Raw genomic sequence first — 13022 nt, 5'->3', positions numbered from 1 at the left:
GCTTCCTGTTAGCTAGCCAATCTTCTATCCATGCCAATATGTTACCCCCTACACAATGAGCTTTTATTTTCTGCATTGTCCTTTGATCTGACACTTCATCAAATGCCTTCTGGAAATCTAAGTACAGAACATCCACCGGTTCCCCTTTTCCACAGCACATGTGACTCCTTCAAAGAACTCCAATAAATTGGTTAAACATGATTTCCCTTTTACAAAACCATGTTGACTCTGTCTGTTTGCCTTGAATTTTTCTAAGTGCCCTGCTATAGCATCTTTAATAATAGCTTCTAACATTTTCCCTATGACAGAGGCTAGGCTAACTGACCTTTAGGTTCCTGTTTTCTGTCTGCCTCCCTTTTGGAATAAAGGAGTTATATTTGTTATTTTCCAAACTAATGTAACTTTCCCCAAATCTAGGGAGTTTTGGAAAATTAAAGCCAATGCATCAGTTATCTCGCTAACCACCTCTGTCAAGACCTCACATTGAATTCCATCTGTACCTGGGGATTTGTCAGCCCGCAGCCCCAACAATTTGCTCAATACCACTTTTCTGGGGATTGTAATTTTCCCGAGTTCTTCCTCCCTTCCATTTCCTGATTTACAGCTAAGCCCAGGATATAACTTGTGTCCTCTATAGTGAAGATCGAAGCAAAATATCTGTTAAATTCATCCGCCAACTCCCGACTTTCAATTATCATTTCCCCCGACGCACTCTCTAAAGGACCAACACTCTCTTTGTTAACTCTTCTTATTTAAATATCCATAGAAACACTTACTACCCATCTTTATATTACGAGCTAGCTTTCTCTCATTCTCTCATTTTTCATTCCTCATTAATCTTTTTTACATCCTTTGCTGTTCCTTATATTCTTTCCAATCTTCTAACCTTCCAGCCGTCCGCGTGTAATTATATGTTTTTACTTTAAGTTTGATGCTGTCTTTAACTTTTTTAGTTAACCACAGATGCTGGGCCCTCCCATTGGAATTTTTCTTTCTCATTGGAATGTATATATTCTGTATTTTCTGAAATATCCCTTTAAATATCTGCCACTGAACCTCTATTGGCCAATCCCTTAGGGGGTGGTGAGGTGCCAGAGAGAATCACGAAGGTACAGAAGGCCAATCGGATGACCTGTTTTCAGGTTTTGTCTTATGTGCCAAAGGGGAAGGATCCAGAGTCAGAAAAAGTGTTTAAACATCAGAGCCCAAGAAGACATCAGCACTGCAGGCGGAGGATAGGGGCCTGGTCACTCACTGGGAGACATGGGGAGACATCGTCCAGCGGGCCGACCACCTCAAGGGTGACCCCGTGCGCGGGGAGTCACCAAGCACCCGGTACAGTGAGTACGAGCTGTCACTAGTGAATGAATAAAGGTTTCCTACCTGAAGTAGAAATTGCATCCAAGACTGGTTTTGTGTTGTTGATACCCACAGAGCAGGTCCCGAATCATGTAGTGAGACTCCCTATTTCTAGTGTCTTACACCTCCAGGACAGCCGTTGCAGTTCAGAGCTGCATACTGCAGACCTGGACAACACCCTGGCTTGTCTGATGAGGGGTAAATAAATTTCATGCCACACAAGTGCCAGGCAATGACCATGAACAATGGCATCACCATTGCTGAGACCCAAGCATCAACCTCCTGGGTGTCACCATTGAGCAGAAACTGAAGTGACCAACCACACAAACACTGTTTCTATCCACCCAGATTAGAGACTTCATACTGGATCACCTCCTGCACACCCAATCCTCACTGCAAGGGAGACATCTGGGTGTAATGTAATCCTCACCACTTTCCTGGATGGGTGAAGGTCCAGCAACACTCCAGGAGCTGACACAACCGTCCATAACAAATCAATCCCTTTAACCAGCACCACATCTATTAGCTTAAATATCCACACCCTACACCATCGGTATGTTGTAGCTACAGGCTGTAATCTCTACAAGATTCACTGCAGAGTGTTACTAAAATTTTTAGTTCGGTGTGTGGGCGCGAGCTCCACCCGCTCGAGCGTGAAACGACACTCATTGATTTCAGCCAAACGTGCCGACGTCAACGCACAGTTACGCGATGGTTTGGTCAGCGGGTGCACAGCGGAGTCGGCAGCACGCCCGCCGACAATGAAAAAGCTGTTATAGAATCAATTAACTTACATTTTTCACTGACCATCCAACCTTATGGTTAGCGGGCAGGCAGAAAGGCCAAGCGGCCTTTGCACTTTTTTGAAAACCTCATCCATGTGCAGGATGAGGTTTCCAAAAGCAAATAAAAAATAAAAGTTTTAAAATTTAATCAATAACATGTCCCTGCTCATGTGACCAAGTCACAAGAGGGGACATTTTAATTACATTTTTCAAATCTTTATTTATTTTTTAAATAACTGTTAGGGGGGAATATAGGGTTAGAGTAACAATTTATTGAAAGGGAATGAATTACTTAAAATCTCCAAGCAGCCAGTGCTACCAAGCACATTAATAGTTAAAGGTTACCAGATGAACCTTGCATAGCCTTAGGGCCTGCAAACAACACAAAGGCTTTGGGAACCAGACTGGAGTCAGAGGATGGCAATAACATAGATTAAGTGTGCTCTTCAACAGAAAGGGGAAGAACATATAGTCCTAGTTTAGTTAGGAGGGAACGTCTCTGCCTGGTTGAAAACAAATAGAGACATTCGGTGCATGTACATGTTACCAGAGATGTCTGTTTAATGTAAACATATCTGCTGACGAGGTTGGAATCTGGAAATATGCTGAACACTTGTAATTTAGCAGAGTGCTATCTCAAGCTGCATTGAGATGGTTCTCCCCTTGCAATTACTCGAATAAACGATCGTGACCTGTACCTGAGACTCCTGTGGTCCGTTTGTCAAAGTGACCACAAGAAAATACTTCATGTTCCTGAGGCAGCTCTGTGCCTCAGGGAGATTTTGAATCACTCATTCGTGCACATGTGCAAAGTTAGCGCTCGCCCCGCTCACCCTCCTCCCCCGCCCGCAGAGGCAGCGCTGCTGCTGCCGCTCCTGTTTCACGCTGGGCCGGCCTTCATTTGCACCTCCCAATCCCACAACCTTCACCAACTAGAAGGACAAGAGCAGCAGGTCAATGGAACACCTTCACCTCCAAGTTCCCCTCCAAGATCTCAATCTCCATTTTCTCACTGTCGCTGGATTAATCCCTGGAACTCCCAGTTTAACAATGTTGGTTTACCAGCACCACATGGAATGCAGCCGTTCAAAAAGAGGCCTCACCACCATCTTAGGGCACCAAAGGAAGGGTAATAAATACCAACCTTGTCGGCAACACCTACATCCCAAGAAGCAATAATAAATACCATGTGACCACAATGTGCAATGACTCGAACAAATATGTCCCTGGTTAAAGTTTTTTACAGCTTCATTTTACTATGGGGAGAATTTTCTCCCCTTTGGCGAGCCGGGTGGTTGCGGGCACGGGTGGGCGCACAGCCGATCACCACCCGCAATCGGCCGGGCGCCACCATTTTGCGTGGGTGGGCCCAGCGAGACGCACACCCGGAGGTGCTCAGGGCTACCTGTGCGTGCGATTGAAGAGCACTTGAACAATTTCAAATATAAAAATCTGCTCCAGTTATTGCTCTGAAATGTAGGCCCTGTAAATGTCCGGAAGGACAATTGAGATTTGATTTCAGATCTGTCTTTGGAGGCAGCTTTACTTCAGTGATCATTGGGTGGTCCAGATCTTACCTACATTTACAATAACCCTGTTTTTGAGTGAGGTGTTCAGCTGATTTTATTACTTCGCATTGAGAGAGCAACAAGTCGTTTCTTGGCCTCTCTTCTCAGTAACATTTACAATGTGCTTTGCATCTTTTTATGTAAAACTAATGAGAGATGAAGAAAAACAGCATCACAAGACATAAAGTGACTTCATCTGCACCTGGACAAACCAAATACCTGAATTTTAATAACTGGAGATTTTCCCACCTGAGACACAAAATGTACCTGTAATTCTCTCAGTCTCTTTATTCCCTGGATTAGTTACAAAGCTTGTAGTCAAACCCGAATCTAGCCGACATGAGGAGGTGGGCGGTGGGTAGCAGTGCGATTGCACACGGCATGAGGCTGTAAATTCAGTTACAGATCAGGTGGCAAATCTAAAATTTGAAGCTGTTAATCCCAGGATTAGCAGCACCAGATTAGCAGCATCAGGTTAGCAACATAAAAAGGCAGAATTGACTTTAACTACTTAAGATGGTTGATAACTTGAATTGTTGCCAATGTAACAGAAGAATATAAGAACAAAAGAAATAGGAACAGGAGTAGACCATTCGGCCCCTCAAGCCTGCTCCGCCATTCAATAAATTCATGGCTGATTTTCTTGTGTTTCGAATTCCACATTCCCATCTAACCCCGAAAATCTTTGTTTCCCTTGCCTAACAAGAATCTACCTACATCTGCCTTAAAAATATTCAATGACCCCGCCTCCACCACTTTCTGAGGCAAAGAATTCCAAAATTGCATTACCCTCTGAGAGAAAAAAAAAATCTCCTCATCTCTGTCCTAAAACGGCACCCCCTAATTTTAAAACAGTGCCTCCTAGTTCTGGACTCACCCACAAGAGGAAACATCCTTTCCACACCCACCTTGTAAAGGCCATTCAGGATCTTGTATACTTCAATCATATTAGCCCTCAATCTACAAAACTCCAGTGGAAACAAGCCCAGTCTGTCCAACCTTTCCTCATCAGACAAAGGAAGCTTCAGATGGTGAGAAATTAGAATGTAGCCAAAGTAGACATCTACGCTCAGAGTCAGTCTGAACATGAAATCACTTCAGATAAGCAAACATTTTTTAAAAGTACAGCTGAACCTTGAAGCGAAATTACTTTTGGAAGGTAGCCAACCAACCAGCCATTTTAAAACACCCCATTACACAGTTTGGAAAGAAAACATTTAGCCTCCACTAACTCTTAAACTGATAAGATTTATTAACAAAATAGACAAAAGGAGCTTGTATCGTCTCAGCAGACTGTCTATAAAAAGTACACACCATTAGCTTTCAGTCAGTCAGCCATCTTTGGAACATAAAGGTTCAGAGGGCAGTCTTTTGAGAATTCCCCTGGGTTGAGACAGAGATATATCAAAAGTGGATATGACCATAGTGAATTTCTGAGTATATATCTTTCTTAATTGTTACTGTATGCTTGAGTTATCCAACAACATTTGCTGATAAGGTAGATTTATAAATTCCATGTATTTAGGACTACATTATTTACATGTTATGCTTAGCTTTAGTTACCATTTATAACTTAATGTATAAACTATAATCTACAATGGGCTTCAATAAAATGTATATGTTTTTGAAGCATATAGAATGTGCAGTCTGAAATATTTATTATCTCGCCAGTCCACATAAATACAATATTCTAGAAGTCTTAGTAAGTTTTCTAAGAGCTGATATTGGTTAACTTTCAAAGAAATTGGTGAACTAAGAAATTCCTCAATGTGTGTCCCGTCCTGAGATAATTTTGTGGGCTTTGACACTCCTGGAGGAGAGGGCTGAACGGTCCAGGTATCGGAATCGCATCTTGAGAAGATCGATGGTTTAATCTTCCACCGCCCTTGTGGAGGCATGGCTCCTATTGTACGGCTGCTCGGCCTCTGTTCTTGGGTGACGGAGGGGCATCATGTGCCATCTTTTGAGGGGAGAGCTCTTGCCGCCCAGGTGCCATTCATCCAGCTGGGCTGGAGCACTGAACATCCTCGGTACCTGGGAGTGTCTCAGGAGTGAAATCCCTTCCTGTTGACGAAGGCACCCGGATGACCGGTAGAGAGAGTTGTTTCTAAAGCAGACAGCATTCTAGGCTTCATTAACAAGTGCATAGCGCACAAGAGCAGAGGGCTAGTGATGAACTTATATAAGGTACTGGTTAGACTCAGCTGGAGTACTGTGTACAGCTCAGGGCACCACACTATAGGAAGGATATAAACGCATTGGAAAGACTGTAGAAGAGGTTTATAAGAATGATTCCAGAGATGAGACACTTCAGTTATATTGGAGAAGTTGGGACTGTTTTCCTATGAAAGGAGAAGTCTAAGACGAGACTTGATGAAAGTTTTCAAAATTATGAGTGGCCTGGACAGAGCAGATGGAGAGAAATTGTTCCTGCTGGTAAATAGGCTGAGAGCCAGAGGGACAGTTTTAAAGTGTTTTGCAAAATAAGCAAATGCGAGGTGAGTAAAATCTTTTTCACATAGCGAGTGGTTAGGGTTTGGAATGCACTGCCTGGAAGTGTGGTGGAGGCAGATTCGATTGAGGCATTCATGAGGTTATTGGTTGATTAATTAAATAGAAACAATGTGCAGGGTTACAAGGAAAAGGCAGGAGACTGGCCCTAAGTTAAAATGCTCAGAGAGCCAGTGCAGACACGATGGGCTAATTGGTCTCCTTTTACACTGTAACAATAAATAAATTCATGCTTGAAGACTAAGAGGCATCCCTCACGAGTGCTCTGCAATGTTTCTGTGCACTCACCTCCGAGTTCCCCTCAAAGTGCAGCCCGCCAAGTGCACGCCTTTTATATGCTGTTATGAAACACATCGGCGTGGGCGGCCGGTCCAGCAGCGGGGGGAATGAGTCCGGCGGGCGAGCCTTATGATGATGTGCAGATGGACCACAATGAGGTTCCCAACGTCCGATGGAAGGAAATGCAGCCGCCATCGACGGGCTGAGCAGACAATCGCAAACTGGTTTCACAACGCCAGAGGGTACGGACGATTCCACCCACTGTCTTTTAAAGTACACACCATTAGCGTTAGATCAGTCAGCCATCATTGGAACATAAAGGGTCAGAGTTCCCTTTGGAGAATTTCCCTGGGTTGAGACAGAGATATATCAAAATTCGATGTAACCATATTGAATTTGTGAGTAACTACTTTTATTAATTGTTGTTGTTTGTTTGAGTTATCCAGCAATATTTGCTGATAAGGTATATTCATACATTCCATGTATTTAAGACCACATTATTTACATGTTATGTTAGCTTTAGTTATCATTTATAACTTCATGTATAAGCTACAACTTATAATGAGCTTCAGTAAAATCTATTTCCTTTTGAAGCAAATAGAATGTGTCGTCTGAAATATTTATTATCTCGGCAATTCACATAAATACACCACTCCTGAAGTCTTAGGACGATTTCCAAGAGCTGATATTGGTAAATTTTCAAAGAAGTTGGTCCACTAAGACATGTCTCAATGTAAGTCCCGTCCCAAGAAAATCATGTGGGCTTTGAGAGTTCTGAAGGAGAGGGCTTGCATTTGAAGACCCAATCCAAGACTTTATTCCATTAATGCTTAGAATCTCTTTTAGTTGGGACTTTAAGCTAGCAATAAGTTGAAGGGAATTGGCTTACCTTGCCGGGAACTAAAAATATTCAAGCCATAAAAAAGGCCACCACTTGAGACTGGAGAGAATTCCCTGGCATTGGGAAAGTGGTCAGGGAAAAGTTTCGGAAGTGATTAGAATTCGGGAAGGTGAAGGGATGCCTGTACCGGAGGGTGGACAAAGGTTTTAAGTGGATCCTGGAGTGACACTCATATGGACCAGAGGGCCTGAATGGAAGGACAATCTTGAGGGGTTGTGCTATCATTTCCTGTCCTCTTTGCCGACTAGGGAGCCTTCAAAACATTAAAAAGATGGACATGTCACGGCTCCTGCTTATTTTAACACTCTGTCCCCTTGTTCCAGATTCGCTTTCACTCCTGTCAGTCCGTGTCAGGGGAATTGCACCCCAGTGAGAGGCAGTGCCAGGCAAACAGAAACCCAGTGAGAGGCAGTGCTAGGAAAACAGAAACCCAGTGAGAGTCAGTGCCAGGAAAACAGAAACCCAGTGAGAGGCAGTGCTAGGAAAACAGAAACCCAGTGAGAGTCAGTGCCAGGAAAACAGAAACCCAGTGAGAGGCAGTGCCAGGAAAACAGAAACCCAGTGAGAGGCAGTGTTCAGGAAACAGAAACCCAGTGAGAGGCAGTGCTAGGAAAACAGAAACCCAGTGAGAGTCAATGTCCCGGAAACAGAAACCCAGTGAGAGGCAGTGCCAGGAAAGCAGGAACCCAGTGAGAGGCAGTGCCAGGAAAGCAGAAACCCAGTGAGAGGCAGTGCCAGGAAAGCAGGAACCCAGTGAGAGGCAGAGCCAGGAAAGCAGAAACCCAGTGAGAGGCAGTGTCCAGGAAAATAGAAACCCAGTGACAGGCAGTGCCAGGAAAACTGAACCCAAGTCAGAAACTGGACTTCAGTGGGAGTTGTCACCAAGGGTTATGTACCTCAGCCAGTCTCAGTTACCTCAGGAGAGGAGGGGAAGAAACAAACAGGAACAGGGTGAAATGCTCAAGTCATTGGGCAGTGAGACCCACACCAGCTTCACCTACTCAGTGAGGAAATGGTGGTGTGTCCCACGGTTGGAGTGCAGCATGGCCACTGGGTTCCCACTTTCCGCCAGTGCAGGAAACCCAAGAAATGAAACTGTGCAGACATGAAACCCGAATGTGAAATTCTTTTCTCCCGGGTCACTAACACCAGCGACCGGCAGATCAATCTTCCATTCCAGACGACTCCCAAACAGGGAGGGTTGACAATCCTGAGTGTGTGAATGGGAATCAATTGTGAAATAGCTTCCCGAGTGTTCAGACTTCCCGGGAACCGGCACTCTGAGAGTTAATGGTTTCTAATGGAATCAGCAAGTGCATTTCTTCAATACATGATGTTCCTGCCTGCAGCTAAACATTATTCAAAATCATCTTCATAAAACAGTATAAAAAGACCTGAGCTCTCTGCTCAATCTGCAGATCCACCTAAAGGTGCTGAGAGTCATTCAGTGTGTTCACCAGTGATCTGAGCAGACACCAGGATGCTGAGACTCTTCCTAACTGTGTTTGTCCTCTTCTGGCATCAACTTGCTGCACTTGATGAAGTGAATAACTTCTGTCATCAAAAGCACTGCATTGAGCCCACAGAAGTCATTCAACACAAGGTAAGTATAGTTCAGAGTTTACTGCGTTCTGTCATGTTTGTACCAGGGGAAATTATACAATGCCTGTTTTTGGGGTAAATAACCTGTGGTGGACCGACAGCGCACACCTCAGCCCTGAAACATGAGACTGGACTGAAATTGGTCCTTGGGTCTCATTAACATTTTATACATGAGCTGCTGTCGGCTGATTGGTCTCCACTGCCAGCTTGTGTAGTGAGAATATCAGGGTTTCCGTCTCCAGCAGCGGGTCTAAAGTGGGGTTGGTGTGGAAACAAAGAGGTTAGAGGGACAATGCGAAGGACTGTAGAGTCGGGACACATTCCTGTTACTCCTGTATTCACTGAATTTAACCCAATTTCTGAAATTTATAACAGATTTAAGATCACTATGTTACATCTGTAAGAAGCTCTTTCTGTCCATTATCCAATCCCCTATTCATGATCATGGCTCACAACATCCGGGGAGTGACAATCACCTTCGGATTTCCACTCTGCTCCTTTTCACTCACCCAGGTGTGGGGAAGGGTCAGGATGTCAGGAAGGGTAGGGAGTAGTGAGGGTAGGTGGGGGTATTCGGCGGGGGGGAATGGGGTGTCATGTGGTAGGCGGGAGTACAGCTGGGGTAGATGGGTCGGTGTGGGGTATTCTTGGGCCTTGTTTGGGCAATAGTCGGGGGGTGGGGAGCACTCGGAGTGTTTTGGGTTAGTCAGGGATTGGAGGAGGGCTGGGAGTGTCCAGTGGTGGGGGCTAGTCAGGATGTGGGGGTTAGTCGGGGCTGTTGTGGGGTAATCAGGGAGTGGGAGGGTCAGGGGAGGGTAAGGGGGGATGGGGAGTAGCATGGGTGGGGTCAGGTGGCTGTGTTGCCCGGAGAGGATCTGGGGTTTGGGTGGTGGGGTTGGGGTGCAGTCAGGAGTTGGGGGTAGTCGAGGTGGTGGGGTAGTTTAGGGTACAGGATAGTGAGGTGTGGGGGGTTTGAATGGTAATTGGGGTGTAGGGGGTAGATAGGGGTGGTGGGTAAATTGTGGCAGTCATTGGAGAGATGGAGGTAGTTGGGGGTGGGGGATGGTGGTTGGGGGTAGTGAGGTTAGTCAGTGGTGATAATTGGTGGGGTGGAGATAGACATGGGAAGGGAGGGTTAGTCAGGTGGGTGGCTAGATAGGGGTTGGGGATGGGGGTAGCTGGGGTGCTGGGGGTGTTCAGGTGATATTCGGGGTGACTGGGGTACAATCAGGGGGGAGTCCTCGGGGAAGGCAGATGGGAGACATGTCAGAAGCGCCAATTTGGAAGGTGGCATCAACAGAACAGATGCAACGGAGGCAAAGGAACTGAGAGAATGGGATGGAGCCCTCACAGGAAGCAGGGTGTGAGGAGCTGTAGTCGAAGTAGCTGTGGGAGTGGGTGGGCTTGTACTAAATATTGGTGGACAGTCTATCAACAGGAGTGGAGACAGAGGTCAAGGAAGGGAAGGGAAGTGTCAGAGATGCATCATGTGAAGGTGATAGAGGGGTGGAAATAGAAAGCAAAATTGATAAATTTTTCCAAGTCCAAACGTTAGCATGAAGCAGCCCCAATACAGTCATCGGTGTACCGAGAAAAGAATTGTGAAAGGGTCCTCATGATGCCACCTTCCAAAGTGGCACTTCTGACATGCCTTCTATCCTCCTTAACCGAGGGTTACCCCACCCCCATTGCGATTGATAGGACCTCAACTGCGTCCGACCTGTTTCCTGTGGCTCTGCCCTCACCCCTTTCCCTCCCTCCTAGAACCATGATAGGGACCCTTTGTCCTCATCTTTCACCCACCAGCCACCACATTCAAAGGATCATCCTCTGCCATTTCTGTCAACTCCAGCATGATGCCACCACCAAACACATCTTCTCCTCACCTCTCGCCATCAGCATTCTGTTGGGTCCATTCCCTCAGTGACACCCTGGCCCACTTCTCCATCACCCCCAACACCTCATCCCCTACCCATGGCATCTTCTCATGCAATCGCAGAAGGTGCAACACCTGCCCCTTTCCCTCCTCCCTCCTCACCGTCCAAATGTCCAAACACTCTTTTCTGGTGAAGCAGCACTTCCCTTGCACCTCCTTCAATTTGGTCCACTCCATTCGCTGCTCCCAATGCGGTCTCTTCTCCACTGGGGAGACCAAACGCAGACTGGGTGACTGCTTTGCGGAACACCTTCGGTCTGTCTGCAAGCATGACCCAGACCTTCCTGTCGTTTGCCATTTCAATACCCCACCCTGCTCTCAGGCCCACATATTCGTCCTTGGCCTGCTGCAATGTTCCAGTGAAGCTCAACACAATCTGGAGGAACAGCAGCTCATCTTCCAATTAGGCACTTTACAGCTTTCCGGACTGAATATTGAGTTTAACAACTTCAAACCAAGAAATCTCTCCTCCATTTTTACCCCTTTTTTAATCCATTTTAAAAACTGTATTTATATTTCAAAAGTTTATTATTCATTTATTCATTGTTTTACCCCTTCTTTATTAAAGAAAATCTGCCTGGCTACATGTGACTCCAGACCAACGCAAAGTGGTTGACTCTGAACTGCCCCGAAAGCAATAAATGCTGGCCTAGTCAGCAACACCCACATCCCATGAACGAATAAATAAAAGTGCGTCTACAGAGTGAAAGTGTCCCTAGGTAGCAGTAACCACAGTTTGATTGAATTTTACACTCAGTTTGAAAGGGAGAAGAGTGGGCCTAAGACCAATATTTGAACTTAAATAAGGGCAACTACATGGGCATGAAAGCTGAGCTAGCTGAAGTGAACTGGGATACTCAACTATGGGCTAAATCAATAGAGAAGAGTGGCTGACATTTGAAGGGGTATTTGAAAGGGGCATTTGAAGGCCTTTATCTACAGTGCGTGTCAGCTGTGGCTCAGTTCATAGCACCCTCGCCTTTGAATCAGAGGGTTGTGGGTTCATGTCCCACTCCCGGAAACTGTGATTGTACTCGAAAGAGTTGCAATCTGTGACTGTTGATAACTCGAAAGAGTTTACTCCTTCAAAGAGCTCCAAAAAATTGGTTAAACATGATTTCCTTTCCTCAAAACCATGCTGACTCTTTCCCACTTACCTTGATTTTCTCTAAGTGCCCAGATATAACCTCCTTAATGATCAATTCTAACACCTTCCCCATGACAAGTGTCAAGCTAATTTCCTTAATTAACTATCTACAGCTGCACCCCAGTGGATAGCTGCTCTCTCGCTGTTCAGGTCCTTGGATGGGATTTAGAATGTTAAATGTTAAAATCAAACAATATTAGACATTTAGAAAGAGATTTAATGTTCCCTCAACTCACCAAACTCTCAGCGCTCTGTTGAAGTCGCACTCCAGTGCAAGGTCACACTTATAATTGTTGTCAGTTTTTTTGCTTTTGGAGTTTCTTATTTATTAATTACATTTTCCCACTTAATTTGCCTGGTTCTGTCACAGCTCAAAAGCGATTTAAAAAAATACTATTTGCACATTTATTTAGTAGAAATAAAATGCAACATCACATTGAACCTGTGGATAGGCTGTAAATTCAGTGCTCAACACAACTTGTACGACAGCTTCTGGGGGCAGGGGAATCAATCCAGTTCTTGAGTGATGGCCGTACTGAATGTTTGTCCCATGTATCATTCTACTCTGAAACATTCAGAACAACGATTCTCTCTACATTTTTTCTGAGCTGCTGGACAAACAGGTGCAATCGACTAACTGAGTGAAGATTTGGGCCTCAATTTTGCCCTCGTTGGGCGGGCACGGCGGGCAGGCCCGGGAGTGTCCATGAAACCGACCGCCACCCGCGATCAGGCCCCGACTGTGATTTCACTCTGGTGGCCCAATTAAGGCCCGTCCAGCATGAAACGCGGCTCCGCACTGGTCAGGAAGGGCCGAGTGGGGGCGGGGTCCTGTCGGCTGCTGGGTCCAATGGTGACCCGGAAACCTGTTTAAAAACAGCCTAGGCAGCCCCTGGAAGGCTGACTATGGAAGGACGTCTGTTCTGTGGTGTCA

The 13022-nt window shown here is 45.5% G+C and overlaps 1 protein-coding gene across 1 annotated transcript in view; it reads left to right on the top strand.

Moving 5' to 3' along the window:
• The first annotated feature begins 8883 nt into the window (after window positions 1-8883).
• The window catches only part of LOC144680381 (heme-binding protein 2-like), a 28398-nt gene continuing 24259 nt past the window's right edge, over window positions 8884-13022 (top strand). The window contains exon 1 of the mRNA XM_078541347.1: window positions 8884-9006. Within this exon, the coding sequence (XP_078397473.1) occupies window positions 8884-9006 (123 nt within the window). The remainder of the gene's footprint in view (window positions 9007-13022) is intronic.

The sequence above is a fragment of the Cetorhinus maximus genome, chromosome 5, assembly GCF_964194155.1.
Source record: "Cetorhinus maximus chromosome 5, sCetMax3.hap1.1, whole genome shotgun sequence".
In the NCBI taxonomy this organism is placed as follows: Eukaryota; Metazoa; Chordata; class Chondrichthyes; order Lamniformes; family Cetorhinidae; genus Cetorhinus; species Cetorhinus maximus.
Note: the sequence above shows the minus strand (reverse complement) of the source record. Positions and strands in the feature narration are given on the sequence as shown.